The sequence below is a fragment of the Crocuta crocuta genome, unplaced genomic scaffold, assembly GCF_008692635.1.
Source record: "Crocuta crocuta isolate KB4526 unplaced genomic scaffold, BGI_CrCroc_1.0 scaffold278, whole genome shotgun sequence".
Lineage (NCBI taxonomy): Eukaryota > Metazoa > Chordata > Mammalia > Carnivora > Hyaenidae > Crocuta > Crocuta crocuta.
Window position 1 is genome coordinate 1,997,466 of NW_027532173.1, and position 25,493 is coordinate 2,022,958.

General features: G+C 46.8%; 1 protein-coding gene and 1 long non-coding RNA gene across 7 annotated transcripts in view; one reads left to right on the plus strand and one right to left on the minus strand.

Annotated features, from left to right (window-relative positions):
* ALKBH8 (alkB homolog 8, tRNA methyltransferase) overlaps window positions 1–25,493 on the plus strand; it is a 96,683-nt gene that overhangs the window by 14,061 nt on the left and 57,129 nt on the right. For 2 of the 6 annotated variants that reach the window (XM_077777431.1, XM_077777428.1), the window contains 2 exons: window positions 357–548; window positions 9,211–9,333. The exons of 1 other annotated variant lie outside the window; for it this stretch is intronic. In XM_077777431.1, coding sequence (XP_077633557.1) covers window positions 9,317–9,333 — 17 coding nt within the window. In that variant the 5' untranslated portion in view covers window positions 357–548; window positions 9,211–9,316. The remainder of the gene's footprint in view (window positions 1–356; window positions 549–9,210; window positions 9,334–25,493) is intronic. 3 more of the 6 variants (XM_077777430.1, XM_077777432.1, XM_077777429.1) reach the window with 2 other exon arrangements.
* Window positions 8,316–25,487, minus strand: LOC144242467 (uncharacterized). The gene is made up of 2 exons (XR_013338348.1): window positions 25,342–25,487; window positions 8,316–8,796 (listed from the first exon to the last, which is right to left on the minus strand). It is a non-coding gene; the product is annotated as an uncharacterized LOC144242467 (long non-coding RNA).

Here is a 25,493-nt window from a genome sequence, read left to right on the forward strand (position 1 = left end):
CCCCCCCCCCCCCCACGGCCCCCTGTGCCCGGTGGGGGGGAGGGGGCAGCGCCCTCCTTTCCCGACTCCCGGACCGGTCGGGTCAAGTTCTCTCAGGCCCGCTCTTTCACTGGATGTAATGGGGAGATCGAGTCCGCCCTCCCGGGTCACATACCTGCATTTCAACCAGGGCTCCGAAACACTAGCCTCGCCCCGGGGTTCATCGTTCTGGGTGGATGGCCCACCCCGAGGTCTGGGGTCTTTGGGGACCATCGCTCAGTCGCGCCGTAGCAGTGGCCCAGGACTGCTCCGAACCTCACGCCTTTCTCTGGGAAAGTACTCGGTGTTTAGTCAAGAATGTTTCCTTCCTATCTCAGCAGAAGCTGCTTGCGTTAGAGGCAGCGAAGGTCAGGGGAAGAGGATGCGCTTCGAGGTGGGCCTTGGTGTCGCTGTCATTTCCCACCCCGGTTCCCTAGACGTTGGGCACCTCCGTGACCTGTGGGTGCTGATCCCGATTCCCTGGACTCTGGGAGGATTCGGTGAGGCAATGCCGTCGAACGAAGCACCGGGTACGTGGTAGCTGTGCCCTGAACAAAAGCCCCTACAGTGCCCATGTCCACTCTTCTGTTTTCATGAAACGTGGGCTTGGCGCTAATCTTCAAAGGGTGAACATGTGTGCTGTTACCTTGAATCGAATGACCTCAAACGCTGAGTAACCTTAAACTTCGATCTTTCCAACTTTTTGTTACATAACATTAGCCACCATACCTTGTCATTTGACTCTTCAGTTTCTTTGTACTTCTTGAAGAAACCTCTAGAAAAAAGCTAGACCAAGGCCATGTACAGGTGGGATGTGCTTTGGGTAGGATTACCTACATACGAATTCCACTCCATTGTTTAATTGACTTGCATTCTCCTGTGGTCCTTGTTTCACAACTATTGCACAAAACAAGGTATGCCTGTATGAAAGGAAATTATAGTCTGGTGCAGGAAGATAGGCGGTAAACCCTCCAACAGTAAATAATCGCTGAGGAACAGGTCAGGTATATTTTTGCCTTTGTGTTATTCATCAAATTAATGTATGCAGCCTTGACTCATCCTTCCAAAACTATCAATAAAAATATTAATGCTGGCCCTAGGCTGACCAGATTATATGGACATGGCTCCCTGCCTGCTCGCTGTTGAACCAATGGTTTTTACGCCTTTCATTTGACTCCCTCAGCTAAAACCATCCTAATCCCAACCCATTCTAGGTAGGTAGGTACCTGCAATCCCATATGATGAATGGAAGACGATGAGGGGAAGGCCAGAGAGTTTAATCCCCACACCAAGCTATAGCCTTTCTCTGACTTCAAGGAACTTTCTTTCCCATGGCTGGATCCAACCTGAATTCCCATATCTCCGGAATCTCAATCATCTCTCCCAGGATCACACACCACTCCCAGTCCCTCCGCCCTCTCACGACCTTTGGCCTCTATTTATGTGAGTAGTTCTTTTCTGTTGCACATCATTTGATGGTTTAGATCTACCTACTCTCCGAAAGACTCAAGCTTTTCTCGCTGATTCTCTTATTATCTGAGTGTGAGACAGACTTGGATCCACCTAGAACCAACTTTTCCAAAGCTTTTGTGTGTATATGTGTTCCATGGCAGTTAGTGACACCCTTGTCACTGTTCAACCCTTAGCTGCAGGGCAGGATCTCATTCATCCTTATATGGCCACACTTGGCCAATGACCATAATACAATAGATCGTCAAGATAAGATTGTGGAATGGATAAATGAATGCATACAGGTTCTCAACTCTTCTTGCTTCCTCAGACTATAGTTCTTTTCTAATTACTCATCCTGCTAAGGCTAGGGTTTGGCTCAATTTCATCTTTTCTACGCTACTAATTTCCCTCCTGCCACAAATGCACAGATTTCTACACTTCAGGGTCCACAGAGCATTCTAGAGAAAATCTTAGCCATAGCTTGTTACAAATTGGTGTGTTTTAACTAAAGCCACAACCTATTCTCTATAAAACAGTATCACTCTTGCTTCCTCCAATCCGCAGCAACTGTCTTTAAAATTGTTTCTCTTTTCCAACTACCCCCGCCTACCGTGTTTTAAACAATGTACCTCTGGCTCTCCCCATTGCACCAGCAAAGGGAGACCACCAAGGGTCATTAGCTCATTTTGATAAGTGTGTCCTCCACCCCGTCTCTTTCCTCTTCCTCTTCTATCTCAGCAGAGTAGATATTACCTTTATTCTCAGGTGCTAGTCTATTCCTGTAGACTGTTTTCTTCCATCTTTAGTCCCTCTCTTCTGGCCATCACCAACGTTCTCTCTCTTATCTCTCTCAACCACCTTCTATCTTCTAATTAAACATACTCAGAGTTTGTTAGGAGACCTGATTTGACATCAGTGTGCCCTTGGAGGATGTCTAAAAATGACGGTCTGGTATAATGTGCTTAGGGCTTCTTTAAAGAAAACTCCTTGGCTCTTTCCCATCTCCAGGCTTTTCTTTTGTGCCTCATCATGGCCACAGTTACAACTGCCAAGTTTGTAAGTACACAAAGATGTGTGACCTCATGCTCTGCTAACTGAAAAAGCTTTTCTAAATATCTCCATCATCAGACATGTTTGAGTACTAACTAGGTGCTGTTGAAGGAAAACTACTCTGATATGCAGCTTTGTCACAGGCAAATAAAGCATTTCTCATCAGTTGATCAACACTGGAATGCTCAGCTAATAGACAATGTAATAGGGTGACATATAGAGAGGTGTATAGGGTTTCAGGTGACAGCCTGTTGGAGACTGGTGCATCTTTGAATTAATCCAGGAAGTCCTCACAGGCTTCCAAACAGGTGAGGATTCCTGCCCAGGTGGATTGGGAGCAATTAATTGTTGAAATGAAGGAAGCAAAGTGTTTGGTGGCATTTGCTACAGCAATGCTACATCACGTGAAAGCCCCAGCCTGGAAATTCAGGGATGTAGGCTTCATTGTTTCAATTTTCTCTCTGAAGTGAGGATGGCAGTGAGAGCGTCTACCCCTTAGTGTTGCTGCCAGGATTAAATGAATGACTTGTGAAGTGCTTAGCATGGTGGCTGGCCCACTGTGCTCAATAAACATTAGTCCTGACTCTAGCTGCATTTTTTTTTGATATAAATTGTATTTAACAAATTACCATGAGATCGATGGAGGTGGTAGTTGAAGGAACTGAGATCATCTGATGTAAACATTTAGACATAATGAGTGCAGAGGATCCACAGAGGAGGAAATGGTACCACCAAAGCCTGCCCTAGTTACAGCAGTGGAGCTGAGGAGGAAGGGGGTGCTGTGCTCCGTCATCTACGGGATTCCACATCAGCTCATTACAGGTGACGCAGAGGCTGGGTCTTTTCCAGGCAGGTGGGTACGCCGCCTTGCTCAGGAGATCTCTCACTGAACATCATCCTTAGGAATTTATTTGAATAAAAACCTCCCCACCCAGAGGTTTCTATCTTTAGCAAGGGTTCTATTAAGCAACGGGCAAGTGGGAGTTTCCTGCCTGGATCGTTTTGTGGGTGGGGTGGAAGTCATGGCCCATTTATTTATTTTTCATCTAGCTCTGGTCTTAAGTGTCGTGACTTGAAGAATTGGGAGTAGAAGATGTATGTGTTGTGTATATTGGCTTCATAATGAAATCAGAAAGGCAAACCTCTGGGCTTAAAAAGTATTAGGCCTTGTTTCCTTTTGCCTAATTGTTTTGTAAAGTTTAGAAATCGATATAAGGCCACTCTGTCTTCCAACAGTATGGATTTTATAAGCCTGTGGAGTTCTGGGTACCAAACTGAAGTGGCAGCTGGACCTGGTATGCCTATTAGTATCTACGTTGATAAAATTGTGCCTGGGATTATATGAGAGTTAATCATCATGCTAGAGAATGCTTGAAACCAAATACACTAAGGCTCTTAGACATGCTGGCCCTGCCGTGTTAGTAGTTCTCAAAATATGAGATAGAGAGGGCTTTCCAGGGGCCTAAACACTGGTCCAAAATACAACACATTTAATGGTCATTTATTGAGCACCTAGTGTATATGATGTGCTAGATACTGGGGAGACAAAGATTGATAAGACACCATCTATGATCTTGAGGAACTCCTATTCAAAAAGAGGTATAAACACATGTGCACATGTACACACACACACACACACACACACACACACACACACACACAATGTGGGCTTTTTCTCCAGGTTGTCTCTAATGTAGGGTTAGATCTCTACTAAACCTCCTTCTCTTGCCCTTCAGTCACCCCGTCAGACTCCTCTGGGCCTGGTTTTTGTTTAAGATGTCATTGCCCCATGACAATCCAGGCCCCAAATATCTGTGAAACCTGGTGCTCAGTCTTGTCAGCCAAGTCCGAGGGAGTATAATTAATCTCCAAAAAGTGGCTGACCTTGCAGGAATCCAAGAGCAAGAAACTGATGTCAGATAACAAGGCGCACATTGGAATTTTTTTTGTGACTGACACTGTATGATGTTCCTACTTGGAAATTTTAATGGGCCCAACCTGCAATGGCATTTTCTTTTTTTTTCTTAATGTTTTATTTATTTCTGACAGAGAGAGAGAGACAGTGTGAGCAGGGGAGGGTCAGAGAGAGAGGGGGACACAGAATCCAAAGACAGACTCCAGGCTCTGAGCTAGCTGTCAGCACAGAGCCCAACGTGGGGCTCAAACCCATGAACCATGAGATCATGACCTGATCTGAAGTTGGATGCTTAACCGGCTGAGCCACCCAGGCACCTCTGCAATGGCTTTTCCTGATGGGCAGCTCAAGCTGGGGCATTGACATTTGATATGTGGCAGCTCCTAGGCTAGAATATATTTAAGGAGCAAGTTAACATTTTTGAAGGTTTGTTTTTGTTTTTGTTTTATTGGAGGACAGTCAAGTTTAGTGGATGGGAGAAAATTTGGGCTTCTATCGGTCCATGAAAATCAAGCTGTGATTCAGATTAAGAAGTTGTGTAATTTCTTCCTGAAAATTGATGCTGCTTAGGCTGCAGTGAAACCATCTGGTGAAACTCTTGAAATATAAGTTATCTGTCTGGAAGCCAAGATAAACTTCAAGGACAATTGAAAACACCTGCAAAAACACATATTTTCCCGTGGACAACAGATAAGAAAAGGCATCTATTGAAAATGACATGACCTAAAATACCTAAAAGTAAATGAGAATATCCTTTGTTCTATGGATGCTGCTGGGCTAGACATGGCTCTCTATGACATCATTTCCCTTATTGGTCAAAGCCTAGCCAAATTCTTGGATCTCAGTAGGTGGTATAGAGGAGTTGCAAGTGTATGAAACTTTTAAATTGCTCATTGCTGATCCTGGGGTTGGAATCCTGTTCATCAGTGTTTTAGGTGGGACAGTGAAATTAGCTGTATTGTTTATGCCATTTTCAAAGACCACTGAGAACCAGAACTCATGGCTCCGGTTGAAGGAATCTACGTTCAGGGGTCTCAGCATATATATAGCAGTACCCAACTCTGTTGCTTCTAGTGTTAACGTGGGGGACAAAGTCAAGGAGGATGGAGCCAGAATTTTTCCAAAGGATATAGGAGTGCTGACTCATCGGGGCACAGGTACCCCAGTGTTTATAGCAGAGCTTTCCACAATAGCCAAATAATGGAAAGATCTCACATGTCCATCAACTGATGGATGGATAAATAAGATATGGTTACGTACACAATGGAATACTACTTGGCAATGAGAAAGAATGAAATCTGGCCTTTTGCAACAGCGTGGATGGAAGTGGAGGGTATTATTCTAAGTGAAATAAGTCAGTCAGAGAAAGATATCATATGTTTTCACTCATATGTGGGATTTGAGAAACTTAGCAGAAGACCCTGGGGGAAGGGGAGGGAAAAAATATAATCACAAAGAGAGAGGGAGGCAAATCATAAGAGATTATTAAATACAAAGAACAAGAAGGGTGAAAGGGAGTGGGGGAGTAGGGGGCGGGGAAAATGGGGGATGGGCACTGAGGAGGGCACTTATTGGGATGAGCACTGGGTGTTTTATGGAAGCGATGAATCATGGGAATCTGCTCCTAAAGCCAAGAGCACATTGTATGCACTGTATGTTAGCTAACTTGACAATAAATTACATATTTTAAAAAAAGGCCAGAATGCAAAGAAATGGCTCCTTGTTTCTTTTTCTTCCTTCCTTCCTTTCTTCCTTCCTTCCTTCCTCCCTCCTCCCTCCCTCCCTCCTTTCTTTCTTTCTTTCTTTCTTTCTTTCTTTCTTTCTTTCTTTCTTTCTTTCTTTCTCTCTCTCTCTCTCTCTCTCTCTCTCTCTCTCTCTCTCTTTCTTTCTTTCTTTCTTTCTTTCTTTCTCGATTTGAGAGAGAGAGAGAGAGCACGAGTGAAGAGGGCCAGGGAGAGGAGGAAAGAATCCCAAGCAGGCTCTGCACTGCCAGCACACAGCCTGACGCGGGGCTGGATCTAATGAACTAGGAGATCATGACCTGAGCCAAAACCAAGAGTCAGACCCTTAACCGACTGAGCCACCCAGGCGCCCCTGACTCCTTGTTTCTATTTCACTGGGGATTGAAGTCTCAGGTCCTAGATAAGAGACAGTTCTTATCACTAGAGGGAAAATAGTTTTCCATTAAAAACAACAACAACTGAGTGAATTTTGTACTTATGTCTTAATTTTGTACTTATGTCAGTAATTAGTTTCACATACAGTTTTCATTAAAATAATTTTGTCATATTATGGTAGAACTACCTGTGAACAGCATTTCCCTGACTTTTGTGAGTAACCTATGTGCATACAGTGAAAATTTTTGAATTAGGACCTAGTTTAGTTCAAAGAATTCTGTTGCATGCATAGTGTAGGATGATAGTTAAAAGACAGAGATAAAAAAGTCTTCGGCAAAATTACACTTAAAACAGATGGCTTGGTCATGCTAAAACTATTGAATGGATAAAGTGGAAACATGATAGCACATATTACACCGCATAGTGTTGTTGCGAGTTTCTCATTTCCCCATGTACTGTGAATTTATGGGGTTCTTTTATTCAAAACTATTTTCCAATAAAAGTTACACGTTTACCTGACATATGTACTGTACTATTTGCCTTAACCTTGAATATACTGTTTATTTCACAATCAACATCAAACCTAAAGGCGTGTGTGTGTGTGTGTGTGTGTGTGTGTGTGTAGCTGAAGTTTTCATTTTTATTTAGTAACTGAATAATTCTGATTCTTCTCAAAATCAATGTAATTCATTCATCTTCAAGAGAGACAACACTGAAGATCAAGTTTGTTAGACTTGTTGGTGCTTCAAATTTATGTTTTCTTCAGAATTGACCAGCTTGTTGCTGAAAGAGAGAATAGTTATTTATGTGGTAGAGAAGAATTTGAGTTAGGTTTTAAGGATTGGGGACATCTTTAAAATCTGTTCACTAATTTAAATCCTATCTTATGTAATCTATTAGCAAAAAATTCTGTAGTGAAATGCAAAAAAAGTAATTTTTGTGACTATGTGTTTATTTCATGTCGAGCGCAACATATCTCCACCCCAGCCCCCATTTTGGAAGTATGAGTAGGTCATGTACTTTGAATAAATAAGGGATGGATGCAGAGAGAAGTGGATGTATGGGTGGATAGATGGAGGGAAGGAGGAAGGTATGGATAAACGAATAACATGGACAAGGCATTTATCCAGAATTTTCTGAGACCCTTCAAATTTTCAAATATTTTCTCTCAGGGCGCCTGGGTGGCTCAGTCACTTAAGCATCCAACTTCAAGCTCAGGTCATGATCTGTGGTTCGTGGGCCCGAGCCCCATGTTGGGCTCTGCACTGACAGCTCAGAGCCTGGAGCCTGCTTCAGATTCTGTGTCTCCCTCTCTCTCTGCCCCTCCTCTGCTTGTGCACATGCGCACACATGCTCTCTCTCTCTCTCTCTCTCTCAAAAATAAACAGACATTAAAAAAAGATTTTCTCTCATGGTCAGGTTCTGTTTCAGATGATGAATTTCAATCTTTGGTTCAGAAGATGTGTTACCATATACATGGAGAAATTTCTCTGATTTATTTATTTTTTAAAAATATCTTTATTTTTTTTGAAAGACAGAGACAGAGATCAAGTGGGGGAGGGGCAGAGAGAGAGGGAGACACAGAATCTGAAGCAGGCTCCAGGCTCTGAGCTGTCAGCACAGAGCTCGATGCGGGGCTGGAACCCATGGATGTGAGATCACGACCTGAGCTGAAGTAGGATGCTCAACCAACTGAGCCACCCACATGCCCCTTTCTCTTACTAATTTAATATGCAAAGTAAAAAAAAATTACCATGACATCCTGTATTTATGCTGATTTATTGAGTGCTATGTGCTAGGTTCTGGTGGACAATGGGGATGTGAAGGTAAATAATGTGGAGACCAGCCTCAAGAATAAGAGCAGTCGAGTTGCAAAAACAGAGAAACAGAGAAATTGACGGGGTGGATGGAGAGATGGACAGGTGCTGCGGGAGCCCACCGGAAGGAGTGTCTGAGTCTGTGTCTTTCGTGTGCACAGCAAGTCCCTACACACAGCAAAGCCTTCCCATCACAGAGCGTGTCTCCTCGGAGCTCAGGCGCGTGTCGTGACAGCAGCCTGTGACTCATGCGGTGTGGGGATGCAGCTCCTGGTTTTTACACGTGTTAGTCACAGTACAGAGCAGCCTGCGGTGATGTGCCTCTCAAAGTTTGACTTTCCAGCTCTTGAAATTCCGCGTAACAGCCGGGCTTAGGGTACCTGCTCTTTTATGATCACAGGAAGGGCTTTTCTTCTGTGAGGCAGCTCTGAAATTCAAAAACATTATGTATCAATTCACAATTAACTTCCTTCACTAAGACAGCAAGCGTTTCTGGAGGGCCTGCTATAAATGAGACACATTTCTCCGGAGATGCCGCGTAGTTAGGCCCTAGAAATTAGCTGTAGCTGCGGGAAGGTAATAATAACACCTGGAGATAAAAAACGTAATAAACCCGACATTTCCAGACCACTCTCACGAGGTACCAGGCGCCGCTGTAAGCACTTTACCTATTAACTCAACTCAAGTGATAGGGCCGGCGGGGGCGGGGGGGCCCTCTCACGCCCCTGATTTAACTGATTTCTGTGGATTTGGGAGTAAAGGGGACGAGAAATTTGTTTGAATGTGGGAGGAAATCTAGTCCTCTTTTAAAATCCCTGTTCTGTTTGCTGGATCACTTTAGCCAGTGTTCGCGTAGAGCCAGTATGGAAGGAGCTGCTACAGATGGCTGGATTATCAACAATTTTCGGAGGCAGAGAAGCAGCCAATGGTAATAAGGAGAACTTTTGATGCCGAGGAGCTACAAGTAGGTGAACCAATATGTCTTTTTTATTTATAACATCTCTCGTTTTATGAAAGTCAAACACATGCTTTACTTAAATGAAGTAGAATTCATTATATTTTTCCTGGTCCCTGTTGCATTCTCGTTTCTACATCAAAGTTCTGAGTGACTGGGGTGCCTCGTATATGAATGTAAACAAGTATCATGCGATAAGAAAGTAGGGGAAGAAGCACCCAAGAGAAAAATGAAAATCGCTACAGCCTTGCACTCATGTTTTCAATATCAGCTTCAGGTGAAGGAAGCGAGGTGCAAAATTACCCACAAAGGCTATTTTTGTGTTGTCGCTCTCATTAAAATGGAGGAGGAACCCACTAGGAGAGTTGCTAAGCTCAGTCCTAATGGAACGTAATTCCATGGTTGCACGATGGACTTGAACGGCAGACGTTTTCTTCTGTGACTGGAGAATTGGCTAAGAGATTCCTTGTATGCCTAGTTATATGGAGAGTGCCGTCAACACCATGGGTAATGTTTCCATTCTAAGTGAAGCTGAGTTTTGTTGACTAGGAGGGAAGGGGCCCAGAATACTCAGAACAGGGGTTTTGCATCAGAGTATCATTTGGGTAAGCACTTCCCAAATAAACATGCCAGAACATCCTCTAGGCCTAGGGAATCAGAATCCTTGGGGTGTGGGCCCCAGGTCTGAACGTGTTTGGAAACTCTCCCAGGTGACTCTAATGCACACAGCTGATTAAGAACCACACAGGTAGAGGATCAGCCATAAACGGCAGCTCATTTGGTTCCCGTTTTATTATACTCTTGCAATAAAGTAATAAAATGGGTATGTTGCCACAGGCTGAACCTTCGAAACAAGCCTATTGTGAATAGACTAGGATGTGGTGATTTCCCCTTTTTTTTCCCCGCCTAAGTGGAATTAGTATTAACTAGCACGACAGCGAGGGCATTTACTGGGCACTCCAGAGAGAGAAGCAATGTTTGCCATCATTTACCGTGAACACCTATTAGGCCGTGGCAGGCATGGTAGAGCCGCTGGGGACCGGGCCGGTTCAGTGACAGAGGGGCACAACGCAGCGGGTGGGGGTGCGGCGAGAGTCTTGAAGCAAAACGTTCCTCTAGAAGAATGTCCCTCGTTCGTAGGGCCTTCCTTGGGCCACGCCTCAGTCAGGGCTCTTTGCTGACATCAGGCCGCTTCATCGTTGTAACAGCCATAAAGGTGAGTTCTTCTACTACCCTCAGCGAGGAACTGGAGGCAAGGTGAGGTCAAGGTCACAAAGCCGGCAGGATTCCAGGCAGTCTGCCTGCGTGTTTGAACGAGCAGGCAATACGGTCTCTCAAAGTCACAGAGTTGTGGTTTGGCAGAAGGGATAACGAGCGCGAGTTTTATTCTGTTTTGTTTTCTTACTAATTGCTAGAAGCAGCCCCATCCGTAGCGGCCGCCTGGGGTGTATATCAGAGGCCGGCGAGGACGTGGGTCTGTCGCCATTAGCTCAGACCGTGCGCGCCTCCCCCCTGCTCTCCTCTCCTTTGCCTTCTCCCTTTCTTCCTGCTCCATGGCTCCTCCTCGTCCACTGCTCAGGCGATTAGCCTAGAGACCCCACCTGTAGAAACTCAGTGTTCTTGGGACCCCCCTCGGGTATAAACAGGCAGAGTGCGAGCAGAAAGCCAGGCATTGGCTGAGCAAAGGAGGCGCAGGTGAGAGTCCCGAGGAGGGGAAAAGCCGAAAGAAGTAGGGGTGTATCCTGGGGAGTGGAGGGAGGGCTGTCCCCGGTGCCTTTCCCTGCTGTCTGCACACGATTAGGCTCATGAGAAGCTGCAGGAAAGGGAGGTGGACACAGATCTGAAATGAGCGAGCCGAGGAGTGTTTAGCGGGGAAGGATTCCACGCACACACGGCGTCTTTATCCCTCGTGTGCAGACGGGAGGGGCAGGGAAGCGAGGGGGGGAAGCTGGGCCGGCCCACAGCTGGTAAGACCCTTGTCCCACGTACATGTCGGTGACGTTGCAAGATCCTATCGTGCAACAGTGATAGGGACTTTGGGAATATCTGAGGCAGGTAATTTTTAAAACTTTCAGCCACAGAAGCCGAATAAACGGCCTTCTGTGAACCCCCAAGTGGAAAACTGACAAATGCAGATCTGTTGATAAAGTGGGCGCCGGCCAGTGTCCCTCCCCGCCCTCCATGCTTGGTGACCGCCTATGGCCTCACTAAGAAACCCCGAGGCTCAGAGAAGCACAGTGTAAAAACCAAGAGTTTGGTTTCATGGCCCCATTTTACAAAGAAGCAGTTGAGGTGCGGAAAGACCACCAGAGTTGCTGGAACGAAACAGCCCTCCCTCGCTCGTGCCCCCAGTACCATGTTCTCTGATGTACCTCTGATGAGGGCTCTCTGATGTACCCTCAATCAGCCAGCAGAGTAAATCTACAAATATGTCAGCACTTTTTTTTTAATATTTTTTTTATTTCTAGGAGAGAGAGAGACAGCGTGAGCAGGGGAGGGTCAGAGAGAGAGGGAGTGACAGACTCTGAAACAGGCTCCAGGCTCTGAGCTGGCAGTCAGCACAGAGCCCGACGCGGGGCTCGAAACCACGAACCGCGAGATCATGACCTAAGTGAAAGTCGGACGCTTAACCCACTAAGCCACCCAGGCGCCCCTATGTCAGCACTCTTGATGTGTGGTGCTTGATCCTGGGGTCATAGTGTCAGAACAGTGTAAGCCTTCAAAGGGTTTGCAGCTTAACTGGGGGAAAGTGCATTAACGATGAAAAAGTTGAATAGTTGAGGGGGGACCTACCTGACCCCTGAGGGAGAGAGTGGTATCAGCCAGACCTCCCCATCTCTGTTCCCTGCGGGCTCGGACTGTTCCCACAGTGCGGGCCTCCTGAATACACCTGGGCTCCCACCTGTAGCTCAAACCTGCCCCAGCTGCTTCCGCCAGGAGGGAGCGACAGCCGCTCTGTCTGGTCCGGTCCGTGTGCTCTGCAGATGTGTTTCCTGCCCGTTGCTTCTGAGCCCAAGTTATGGAACTTGCTTTTCCTGAAACTTGCTGAGTCAACTTTGTCCTTAAACGCTGGTGACGGAGAGCTGTCACCCACTGGTCGACTTCCCTGACCAAGTCCGCTGCAAGTTTCCCTAATTGCCTGCTGTTGGATCTCTTTGTCTCCTTGTCACTGTTTTGGGATGACTCTGCGACACCCTGTTGCCTGCGTGTTACTGATGAGTCTGTCCAGCTTTCTGGGGACGCTGTCTTCTGACCACCCTGCTGGGCTGGTGTCTTAGTTCTGCCTCTTCTCCTTGGCCTGAAGCAGCCCATGCCCACGGTGGCTGAACAGGTCCCATCCCTGCCTGGGGGCGGCTTCTCCCTGTCTTAGCTGCTATTAGCCTAACTGGGTGTGGTCTGTCCTTACCTGAGGGCGCGTGTATCTTTTAGGCCTTTATGTCAACGTGGGCCTGCAGAGTTGTCTTTGACAACCTGATTTGCCTGAGCATCCTAGCAGCCTCACCTGGACCTTCTAGGCCCTGACACCACCCTGGTGACACTGGCTCTGTGGCCTCCAGAGCAGCGGTCACTGCGGGAGAATGCTGCTCTGAGGCCTCAGATCTCCTTCCTCACCGAGGACCGCCTCCTGCGACCCAGCACCTGGGCCGGCTCCTCACGGTGCGGCCCACCGCTCCGGCAGCTCAGCACGTGTGGAGGAGTTACCGAAGTCCTGTCTAGCTGCTTGCCACGGACTTCACCTTTCTCAAGTTTTCTTAGGTCCTAGAATGCAGTCACGGGCTCTTCTGCTGATCTCAGGAAAACCAGGCTGAAGATCATCAGCCTCAAGAGGTGAGCAGCCTGCCTGGTGAATAACAGCCCCCCAGGACAGCACTTATGGAAAAGGCCCTGATGAATCTGGGGAGGAAAAATAAAGCTGATGTGCCAGAGAAGCAATAAACCAGCTTTTAAATCCAGGGTTAGGAGTCTTTCTCCAGGCGAAATTGAAGTGTGTCATGGCACAGAGGGGCTCAGGCGCCTTGTGTCTGCAGCAGGCCTAGGCCCTCCGTAGGAGTCCGGGCTGTTCCCAGCTCTCTGCGCAGTGCTCACCGAGGCTGGGGATGGCTCCGCTGCATCCTCAAGGGCTGACCGCTCTCTCCCACCTGGGCTGCTTTGTATTGTCCACTGGTGGCATTTATGTATCCCTTGGGACTCCGTCTTCCCGGCCAGTGCCTGGGATGGAAATTGCCCTTCCAGTAGCCCTGGACCTTTGTCAGCCTTGGCCACCAAGTGACAGTGACAGGCTGTGAGCTGGAGCCTCAGTGCCCAGGTCCGCAGAGGGCCTCACCTACACGCATGCCCCTCTCCCAGCACTTGTGATTTGGCGGGGCGCCCGGATTCTAACCTGACGCACCTGAGCACTGGGCCGTCCGTGGACTCCACCTCTTCCATGGCCTGTGCTCTTAGTGTGGGCGCCAGCATCCCATACCTCATGGGTGACGTCCTCCGTCTCCCCCACAGTGTTTCTGGGAGCAAAGGGGATTCTCACTGTATATTTTATGGCCCAAGGGCCTACATCACGGTGACTGAAGTCTGAAACTCCGAGTCCTTGGGGGATTTCTATACATCAGACTTCCTTGGAGGCTCTCTGGCCCGCTTTGTGCAAGAAACAAACCCGGGGCCTTCTGACTCTGGTTGTGCTCGCTTGCCCTCCTTGACCCGGGGACCGTCTCTGCCAAACGCTTGTTCCAAACCTGACTGACCAGGAGCTAAGACCTTGGATCCTGAAGTGAAGGAGGAGAGAAGTGGGCCAGCCGGACCTCTGCTGAGGCCATGCTCGGGGTCTGCGGCGGAGCACCAGGTCCTATTCCTTAAGAGAAGGATGGGTGACTGATTTCGTGCTTAGTCCTGGGCTCTGGACCAGACAGACAACCTGATAAAACCCTGCTTTAGCCAAAAAGTGTGGCTAAGGGAAGGACTATTCCTGAACTACATTTTCCCTCAGGAAATGGACATGATGTCTGAAATCTAAGTGTTTCTGTGTAGAACATCAAACAGAGGTTCTGGGCTCTTCTTCAGTTAGGAGTTTGACCCCATTTCTCTTGCGTCCATGTCCCTAGGAACTTAAGGCTCCAGCCATCACCTCTGCCAGACCTGACTAGAACTACTCCCATTCTAGATCATGTTGTGATAAGCCGTGCTTTATAAGATGATACAGTCACGGATGCACGGCATTGCACTAGACGTGAATTCCTCGTGGTAATAATATCTCTCCTTGTGGTGATTAGATCGGACCCCGGCCTCAACAATAATCTCTTCAAGATCCTGGGGGAGAAAACATCCATTGGCCTTCGTTAATCTAAATGACACCTTGGCTTCATTCCTTATTCCTGTATTTTCTTTAACAGTTAATGAAAAGTAAGGGGCATTTGTGATCTACACCATTCGACTTTAGCGGCTCTTACAGAGCACTTCAGTAGGGCCCAAGGAACTCAATGACCCCCAAACACAGGATGGCTGTGTGTTGCCAAAATAGCACCTAACTCAGACCAGACTGCCCCCCTGGGGGAGCTCCCTGCGACTACTTCAAGACCTCACAGACCCAGATGCCCAGCTTAGATCTTTGGCACTGGCCAGTTTGTCAACATTTTCCGTTCCTGGTCAGGTTTGCTTTTCTGGGCACCTGGGTGGCTCAGTCAGTGAAGCAGCCAACTTTGGATTTTGGCTCAGGTCCTGATCTCATGGTTTCTGGGATTTAGCCCCATGTCAGGCTCTGTGCTGAGAGTATGGAGCCTGCTTGGGATTCTCTCTCTCCTCTCTCTCTGCTCCTTCTCTGTTCACACTCTCTCTCTCTTTCAAAAAAATAAACATTAAAAGAATTAAAANGTGGGATTTAGCCCCATGTCAGGCTCTGTGCTGAGTATGGAGCCTGCTTGGGATTCTCTCTCTCCTCTCTCTCTGCTCCTTCTCTGTTCACACTCTCTCTCTCTTTCAAAAAAATAAACATTAAAAGAATTAAAAAGGATTTGCTTTTCTGCTCTGTTCTAGAACTTAAATAACTATTCATCATTTCTGCTTTTTATTGAAATGCTTTGGTATCTGTTACTTCTGGTTGATTTTTCTTGGTAGAAACTGGGCTGACTTCTGGGAGTCCCTTTGCTACCCTGGCTTGGTGACATCTGCTTAATACGCCTAACTGGGCTGGGACTCTGAATGGAGAAGACTGTGATCACTTCAGTGACAAGGCACCTCCTAAAGGCTTCCATCCCTGCCAGCAGCCTTTACTGATTCCGGAGCTTTTGAGGCAGGATCCTGATTTCCGAGTATGGAGATTGGCCCAGGATTCCATTTTTCCCCCTACAAGTCCCCACTTCCGCTGCTGCTGTCTCCTGGCTGGAGGTACCTAATACAAGGAAAGGAATATGGCTGTGCTTCCTGTATTTCTCTAGGTGCTGGACACCCATTATCAAACAATTCATCCCCAGCTCCTTTTGTTTGGAATTCCTGAATTCCCAGCCAAGGCTGTCTGACCACCTCACGCCACCCCAGTTTCCCTGGGTTAGGTTAGAACCAGTTAACACGAGGCCACTGCCGCAATGACATTTACAGTGTTTGGACTGAAAGAGCATTTAAAACTGTGGATGAATTTGGAAGAGGAGTGATGACCCAGGAAATCTGTCAGAAACCCCTAAAACTCCAACAGTTAAAAAGGCAGGCACGGAAAACACTTTTTTTAAAACCTAAGATCAATGTCTACCCATACCATGACCTTAATAATTCAACTTCACTAAGTCTCTGGTTTCAAATCATATTTCAAAGCTATCTGTTTCCATTATGGTGTGTTAAATTTCAAGAACTCTGTAACCAGTGCTAATTAATTATGATTCCCTCATCCTGAGGCTGTCAACAGGCTTCCAACAGATGCTGAAAAGTAAATTCTAGGTTTAGTTAACTTCCTATTAGCCACACGGTCTCTGAAGCCATGATTTTAAATAGGCGAGAAACTGATAGTAGCCAATCTTTTATTTCTGATACTGAAGGCTGAAACAGCAGAATAAAACAAGACAATTAATACTGCTTGTCTTAAAAAAAAAAACAACAACTTATAATAGAGGGGCACCTGAGTGGCTTAGTCAATTATATGTCTGTCAATTCAGCTTGGGTCATGATCTCATTTTATGGGCTCGAGCTCTTCGTTGGGCTGTCTGCTGTCACCACAGAGCCTGCTTGGGATCCTCTGTCCCTCTCTCTCTCCCTCTCTCAAAAATAAATTTAAAAAAATTGATAATAGAACATCTAAACTTACAATTAAGATTCTGGACTCATTATCTTTATTGAATGACAAAAGTTATACTCTGTAAATTATTCTTGTATGTGCTTGCTTACAAGATGCAACCATTGAAACGAAACATTTTTTCATGTTTGTCCTGTCTATATATTTGTCTCAATAACACTTGGATAGATGTCAGTGGACATTTTTCCTACAGTGGTGTCCTTAAACTTAATGCATACAAATGGAAAAGGAGGGACACTGTGTTGACTCCTGTCTCTCTGTGTAATCTTGGGAAAACTGCTTCACCTCTCTGAGCCTGTTTCCACAGTGGTAAAATTGAGAGCATAAAAGTTATGCCTAGGGTTCTTTTGGTTGTTAGGATTAAATACTAATGTATGTTAAGTGTTAGTACTTGCCAAAAGAGACTTGATATGTTTTAACATATAAAACTGAGCTCTTTTATTCATGTGAGAACACAGACATGAATGTAAACCAGTCTCTTAAAAATGTCCCCTATTCAACCAGCTTACAGTTTGTCTCTAAGTCTCAGTTGCTTCATCTATAAAATGGGCTGTAGAGCTGGCAATAATTAGAATTGTTTTGAGACAGACGTTTTATGGGTTCTGTAATAATTTGATGATCTGAACGCTGTCTCATCTGGTTTCTTGGTCCCCCTTGTCGTATCTTATACATTGAAACCATTTCACCTAAAGTAAATCTCAAATGTATTAGGACCCTGGCACTTTGTTACTCTGGGAATTTTTCTTGGCATTATTTTTTTTCAATGGTCAGACGTTTGCAAAAGCAGCAGGGTGGCTTGTGAAGTGTGCAGATTGCTGGGCCCTGGCCCCCGAGATTTTGAGATGCACGCTATACCCCTCTGTGGCTCAGAGAAGCTATTTAAGTCTCGTGGGGTCTGGAAGTCTTCATTTTTAACAAGGATTCCAGTGACGCTGGTGGCGGCCAGTGTAAGGGCCACCCTTTGAGAGTCCTCTGGTTTCTAATGTGCGGTTCGCACAGCTGAGAGTATCTGGAAGATGCTAGAAATTCTACTTATCCTGTTACATAAAGCACTCAGGCTTCATCTACTGGAGGCTTGGTCTGCTGGCTCGTCAGCCAAGTCACGTGGCGCAGACTTGGAGAGAAGCTCTAAGGGGAGAGCAGAGTGGGAGTTCTCAACACAGGGCTGCCGCGGCTGCCTCCCCTGCTTTGCTTTAAGCACGGTGCGATTTGGGTGCCTGAGAAGTGCTTACATAATCCAAAAACTATTTTTGCAAAATGGACAAGTGTGTTAGAAAATTTTAAATTCCCTACAGTGAGGGTGAATAAAGAGAAATCCAGCCCAACCAATGGAAAACGGCAGAATTGATGCTTCTAGCCTGAGGTCTTCATTACCCATAAGGTAAAATCTAAGACCATTTAACCACATCTCACAAGAAGCAATTGTCAAGAAGATATGAAATATGGATTTACGTCCAGTACAAGTTAATGATGGAGATTACCGTCTTTGGGCAAGTATGTTTTTTTTTTTTAATATTTTTTAATGTTTTATTTATTTCTAGGAGAGAGAGACAGCGTGAGCAGGGGAGGGTCAGAGAGAGAGGGAGTCACAGACTGAAACAGGCTCCAGGCTCTGAGCTGGCAGTCAGCACAGAGCCCGACGTGGGGCTCGAACCCACGAACCATGAGATCATGACCTAAGCTAAAGTCGGACGCTTAACCGACTAAGCCACCCAGGCGCCCCTGGGCAAGTATGTTTTTATTTCAGTGTGTTTTGGAGAGATTAATGATAGTATGAAGCCATCAAAGGAGACGTTTTTAAATAAATTATTTTTAAAAATTTAAAGAGAATTTTTTCTTGTAAAAGGAAACATTTTTTTAATTAACTTATTTTTTAAATGTTTACTTATTTATTTTGAGACAGAGAGCAAGCAAACAGGGGCAGAGAGAGACAGAGAGATAGAGAGAGGGAGAGAGAGGATCCCAAGCAGGCTCCACGCTGTCAGCAGAGCCCGATGCTGGGCTCAAACTCACAAATCGTGAACATGAGATCATGACCTGAGCTGAGATCAAGAGTCAGGTGCTTAACCAACTGAGCCACCCAGGTGCGTCTTGATCCTAACTTTTATAAATCCACAAATCCCAGTCCTCTGGCCACCCCAAAGGTTTTTCTGTGCCCAGAGTGGTCTGCTCTTTACTCTCTTCTATCTGAAAAGTATGTTGCAGAAAAAAAAAATTCTTGTGAACTAAGGTCTTCAGCCTCAAGAACAAATCAGTGTGTGTGTGTGTGTGTGTGTGTGTGTGTGTGTGTGTGTCCGTCCGGGGCGGGGGGAATTAAAACACTGTTTTACAGCTAATATCTTATGTTTTGTAACTGACCCCCAAAAAATCCCAAAAACAATCCTCCAAGCAGTGTTTTATGTTTTGTATAACAAATTGCAGCCTGGCTCCTTTCCTTCTTTCTTTCTTTCCTTCTTTCCTTCCTTTCTTCCTTCCTTCCTTCTCTCTTTCTCTCTCTCTCTCTCTCTCTCTTTTTTTTTCCTCCAATTACTGCATGGAAATTCTTTCACCCTATGACAACCTGCAAACTTTTCATTGAATTTTTTATCACCAAAGCATGAATAATGCATTCAGTCCTGAAATGCCACTGTGAACATCAAATGGTTTTACATTATGCATTCTTGCTGGAGTTTCAAGAAGCCAGCAATCTGGGAAGCAGCAGAGACACAAGTTTGGAAAGGAAATTTGGTACAAACTTGTCATTTACCTAGGAGGGATAAAATAAGTAGCACAATAAGTGGAGAGACCGAGAAATCAATGTGTATTTTTAAAACCATAAATAGGAAAAGAAAAAAAAACAAAAACTTGCCAGCCACAAGATAACCAGGAACAAATGGTCTGGGGTGGGAACAAGGGAAATGAGAAGCCTCCTAAGTATAGGAATTGAGTTTGAAAGGGCAGTGAAATGGTACCACAATTTGGAACCATAGTAAAAATATAGTAAGTCTCAGAGACTGTTGGAACATCTTCAAATATTTTTCTGATTGAGGAGTCTTGAGGTAGAGATGTAATGCTATTAGAATCCTACCTTGAATGCTGTATTCGTTTATGATAGTGCTCACCCTTCTAGCATCCCTTTCCCTTGGGTTCTGAGATAAACCCAGCCAGATCAAGTGTTCACCACCTTTATGGAATGTGCTGTCACTTGTCTACCCAGCATTTGTTTTCCTGTTTGTTTTTTCTTGCTAACAGAACCCTAATTTTAGAGTGTATGCCATCAAGGTCTCTTGCTCACGGGGAAGATGGGCCTCATCCCAAGCCCTGTGGAATTAATCACGACTAGCCTACAGCAGCCATGGTAATCCCACACCCTTTAGCTAGTGATTGGTCAGGAGTCAGCGTGTGTTTTCTATTGCTGCTGTTACCACACAGGCACACCTGTACTACAGCACGGTTTGGTGGGCCCCAGGTTTGGGCTGGCTCCCTTGGTTTCTCTGCTCTGAGTTCCATAAGCACAGAATCAAGGGGTCAGCTGGCTGGGCCCTGATTACGATGTTCTGGGAAGGATCTGCGTGTAAGCTTATACAGACTGTGGGCAGAATTCTGCTCCTTGTGGCTGTGGGACTAACGTCCCCACTTCCTTGCTGGCTACCAGCTGGGGGCTGCTTCTAGCTTATAGAAGCCTCTCTCCAGACCCTGCACACGGACTCTTACATCTCGGAGACAGCAACAATGTATCAAGTCCTTCACACTTGAAATCTTTTTGATTTCTTCTGCTTGATCTCTCTTGCTCTGGCTGGAGTAGATGTTCTGTTGTTAAGGAGTTGGGTGGTTATATTGGGCCCCTGGATACTCTATTTTAAGGTTTGTAAACTTTTAATTATACCTGCATATTCACAGGTTGCAAGGGTTAGAATGTGGTTATCTTTGGGGATTCATTATTCTTCCTACTGTAGTAGGCAGCCCATGTAAGATCAAAAAAACAAGAGGGAGTCCATTGGGAACTTCATTTCTTGGATGAAGAAGATAGAGACGATGCTCCTTTTGTTCCAGCTAGAGACACTAATATGGGGACAAGATAACTGGAGCAGCAGCAGCCACTTTGTAACCAGGAGACATCAAGAATGAGCCCTGTTCTGTTGACTCTACACTCAATGAGTCCAGGGGTGCCCAGGGTGGCTCAATTGGCTAAGTGTCTGACTTCGGCTCAGGTCATGATCTCGCAGTCCGTGGGTTTGAGCCCTGCATCGGGTTCTGTGCTGACAGCTCAGAGCCTGGAGCCTGCTTCCGATTCTGTGTCTCCATCTCTCTCTGCCCCTCCCCCGCTTGCTCTCTGTCTCTCAAAATAAAGACATTAAAAGAAAATTAAAGAAAAAAAGAATGGGGATAAAAAGTCAACAAACAAAAGATGGTGGAGTGGGAGAACAGAAAGCACCTGGGTTCTTGACAACGGTTTTGAACAGGAGAACCTGAACCAATGATTGTTCGGGTGTGGATGGCTTGTCGGTTGAGGGAAAAAAAAAACCTTTTTAAGCCGTCTGCCTAGTTTTCTGTCACTGGCAACTAAAAGTGATTCTGAATGACATGGTGCTCCGAGCCCCAGTTCCCAGAGCTCTCCTGGGGGCAGACCCCTGCTTTCCCATGCTTAAAATGTAGTAGCGACTGACCTGATTAAACTCACTTATACAGTGACTCCTTATAAATGTCTTCAATGGTGGTGCCAATCCTAACTTCACCTTGAGACTGTGCTCAGGAGTACAGGGCCCAGGGGTCAGAAGCCTATAGTCCGTGAGCCAAATCCAGCTGGCATAGTCAGGGGAGCTAAGATTTTTAAAGGGTTGTTTGAAAACAAACAAACAAGCGAAAGGACAAAAGATTATGTGACCAGAGACCATGTGTGGCCAGAAAGCTGAAAATATTTATTTTCTGCTCCTTTAGAGAAAAATCTTGCTACTCTTGCACCAGTCACACAGAGGACTATACCAATCAGGATGCTGAGATGAGGTTTACTAAGGAGAGAGTCATTAGGTCAGCATTTAAGGCCTTTGAGAAATTATTATAGATCACTCTGTAAAGCTTTTGGCACAGGTGAGGATGAATTCTATCTTAAATTAAATTTCAGCTCAACATTTCTATTATTACAAGATTATGGAAGACACTGAAGTTACATAATGAATAAAACAGGGTCTTAATGCAGCTGAAAATTGCTTCAGGGAGTCATCTTCTCTGGGAGAAACAATCCATTCAATATTCTAAGCAAGAGATAAGGGCGGGTACAAAAAGGATTGCATGCAAAATTTAAAAAAGAATGTTTACTTATTTTGAGAGAGAGGGAGTGAGCGTGAGCAGGGGAGGAGCAGAGAGAGAGGGAGAGTATCCCAGGCAGGCTCTGTGATATTGGTGCAGAGCCTGACATGGGGCTGCATCTCATGAGCCATGAGATCATGACCTGAGCAAAAATCAAGAGTTGGACACCTAACAGACTGAGCCACCCAGGAGCCCCTGCACGCATAATTTTTATATGGATCCGCTTCTTTCTAAGGAGGCAAGGATGGGCAGCAGGTGGTTGGAAATTTGTGCCTGTAACTCAGGGTCAGAAGGGTAGAAAAGAAATGAACAACTATTTGATAGCTACTTTATAGTAATTATTACATCAGTTCCAAAAGGTGAATGCCGTCTTGTAGTTTCTGCTTCACGTCATTCCCCAATGCCTGTATTGTTTTCACTAAACCAGACTCCCTCCTACAAAGAAGTCAGGGGTGAAGATAAAAGATGAAGGAATCTGCAAACTGGGGAAGTAGACAGAGAAAGACTACAGAATAAGAGAAAAGGGTCAAACACAAAACGTGAAGGATTGCTTGCATTTAATTGTGGAAAGATGAAGGCAAGCTAGCAAAAACCCCTGAAAACAAGTGATCATAAGGTGTAAAGAGACATAAGAGAGAGTAATTTCATGGACGCTAAGAAGCTCAAAAGTTTTAAAAGCTTCAGCACTGTCGGAGGCCGGTCCCGCAGACCCAGGGGTCCCTGAAGGATGGACGGTGTCGGTGAGGGAGTAGAGAGTCTTTCTGCTCACCAGGCAAGCGTCTCCGCTCTGACTGGGGCTCAACTTTATTTTATAATTAAGTGTTTGGGGGACGGCACAGAAGTGGCATTTGCCTCAGACAATGGTTTCTGATGATAAACTTATTTGATATGTAAGAATTTCCCAGAACATAGATTTGTAGAAGACTCCTGCATAACCTTTATCAATAGTGATTGAGGTAGGGGATTTAGATGCTTATCCTATGGGGAAGGAAGGTATCTTTAGCACAGGAGACAATGCTTTTAGCATAAAAAGGGTGAAGTTACTTCTTAGTGGGCAGGGGTCAATAGCTTGTTTGTTTAAGGTGGAAGTATCAAGAAAAACAGGTCTTTCAGGAAACACCTTTGCTCCCATAATCACAAAAGGAGTTCCTCAATAGGTTCCTTCCCAGGGTGCAATCAGCATATTCAAGGCCAGAAAATGCTCCAAGCAGAAACAAGTGGGTGGGGGTGGGTATCTGTCCTTAACTCTAAATTAGGCTCAGGACCAGGCTCAATTGTAACTCTGGTGTTCTTAGCCCCCTTTATTATGTAAGTCTTGTATCTGCAAGGCCCATAGGAAGAGCCTTTTGACAATCATCCACAGAGCTTTTATCTGAAATCTCTTTTGAAAAGGCAGGAATATGCTTTTCCTTATGGGCAATCTGTGTGGGGAATATCGGTCTGATCTGGAATATTGTGAGGCCTGGTCAATACCCGCAGGCTCATTTCCAGCATGAGCCAGTAGTGGCAGAAGGAGATACCAGTTTTCGTTTCTCATGGCAGGAGCTGTGCAAACGCTGCCATTTCCTCGCTGTGACTGTCACCCAGCGAGGCCCGTGCGGCTCCCAGCACAGCACCTTCAAGCAGGGTGGATTATCCAGGAGGTGACTCCTTGGCCAACAGGAGATATTTTATGTTGTCCACTTTGGGGGCCACTAGCCACATGCAGCAGTTTAAAATTAAAAAAAATTTTTTTTTAATGCTTATTTATTTTTGAGACAGCATGAGTGGGGAGGGGCGGAGAGAGGAGACACAGAATCCAAAGCAGGCTGCAGGCTCTGAGCTCTCAGCACAGAGCCAGACACGGGGCTCAGACCATGACCTGAACCGAAGTCTGACTTTCCATGGAATGAGCCACCCAGGCGCCCCAGAGCTGCTTAAATTCAGTGAAAACTCAATGAAAAATTTTACTTTTTTAAGTTTATTTATTTTGAGAGAGCGAGCGAAACAGCATGTGCTGGGGGGGAGGGGAGAGGAGGGGGTGGTGCAGAGAAAGAGGGAGAGAGAAAATCCCAAGCAGTCTCTGCACTGTCAGCACACACAGAGCCTGACTAGGGCCGAAGCCACCAACACTGAGATCGTGACCTTGGCTGAAACCAAGAGTTGGATGCTTAACTAAGTCACCCAGGCGCACCTCGATAAAAAAAATTTTTTAATGTTTTATTTCTGAGAGAGCGAGAGCAGGGGAGGGTCAGAGAGAGAGAGAGGGAGACACAGAATCTGAAGCAGGGTCCAGGCTCCGAGCTGTCAGCACAGAGCCCGACGAGGGACTCGAACCCACAAACTGTGAGATCCTGACCTGAGCCGCAGTCGGACGCTTAACCGACTGAGCCTCCCAGGCGCCCCAAAATTTTTTAAAATTAAATACTCAGTTCCTCAGTTGTACTAGCCACATTTGAAACGCTCACAAGCCACATACGGCTAGTGGCTACCAGACTGGACAGGCTGAAACACCGGCCTGGTCACAAGGCCCTGGCGGGTGTGTTTCGGAAGCACGCAGCGGCGCGCGGTGTGGCGGGGCGGCCTCACCCCCACCTCCGTCCCCGGCACTGCCGCCCTGGCGGCCTCGCTGCCCCGGGCCTCGCCTCTCTCCCGCGTCTGCCCTCCTCTCCGTAAACAGCCTCCTGCGCTCGGCACCGCGCGTAGGGCCGTCGTCCCGGCTCCGCAGGGCGGGGCGCCCGCGGGCAGGCCGCCAGCGACGCGGGCGTGTCACTCGGACAACACGGGGGCCCGAACAATGGCTGACCCTCGTCCTCCCCTGTTACCGCGTCTCCTTCCTTCCTCTGCGCCACTGCTGGGCCCTGGGTAACAGTTCGCTACCTTAGGGGCGCCCGGGGGCTCAGTCGGCTGAGCGTCCGACTTCGGCTCCGGTCATGATCTCGCGGTTCGTGGGTTCGAGCCCCGCGTCGGGCTCCGTGCTGACAGCTCGGAGCCTGGAGCTGCTTCGGATTCTGTGACTCCCTCTCTTGACCCTCCCCTGCTCACGCTCTCTCTCTCTCTCTCAGAAATAAATTTAAAAAAAAAAACAAAACAGTTCGCTACCTTGCGTTTGTTTCGTTTTTTTAACCAGGGCACCAGCCTGTTAAACAGCCTTTAGTCCCGCGTCCCGCAGGACAGGACGGTGTCCGCCATCCCAGAGCGTCCTGCGCGACTCGGGGCGGCCCCCCCGGCGCCCTCCCCCCCGGCACGTCCGTGCACGGTCCCTGTCGTCTCTGCGGCCCACGCGAGGCCGCCTCCCAGGCCCCGGCGTCCTCCCTGTCCCTCGGGGACGGCTCCGGCGGACAGACGCTTACGGCCCAAGGTGGGGGGCGCGTCCCTGAGGGGCCGAGGGACACACCGACTCGGCAGCGCCCATCTGGGCAGCTACGCTAAGTACGGAGCACTCACAAGCCTCACTATTCCAGAGAAAAACACAACCGTACCTTCACGCTAACACCCGGCCCCTCAGCGGCGGATCCGGGCGGAGGGAGCGGCCGGGGCCCCCGCGCCGCGACGGGAGCTCCCATAATCCCCTTCGCCGCCCCGCAGGCTCACGGGAAATGTAGTGCCGTTTCCTCCAACATGGCTGCCCACA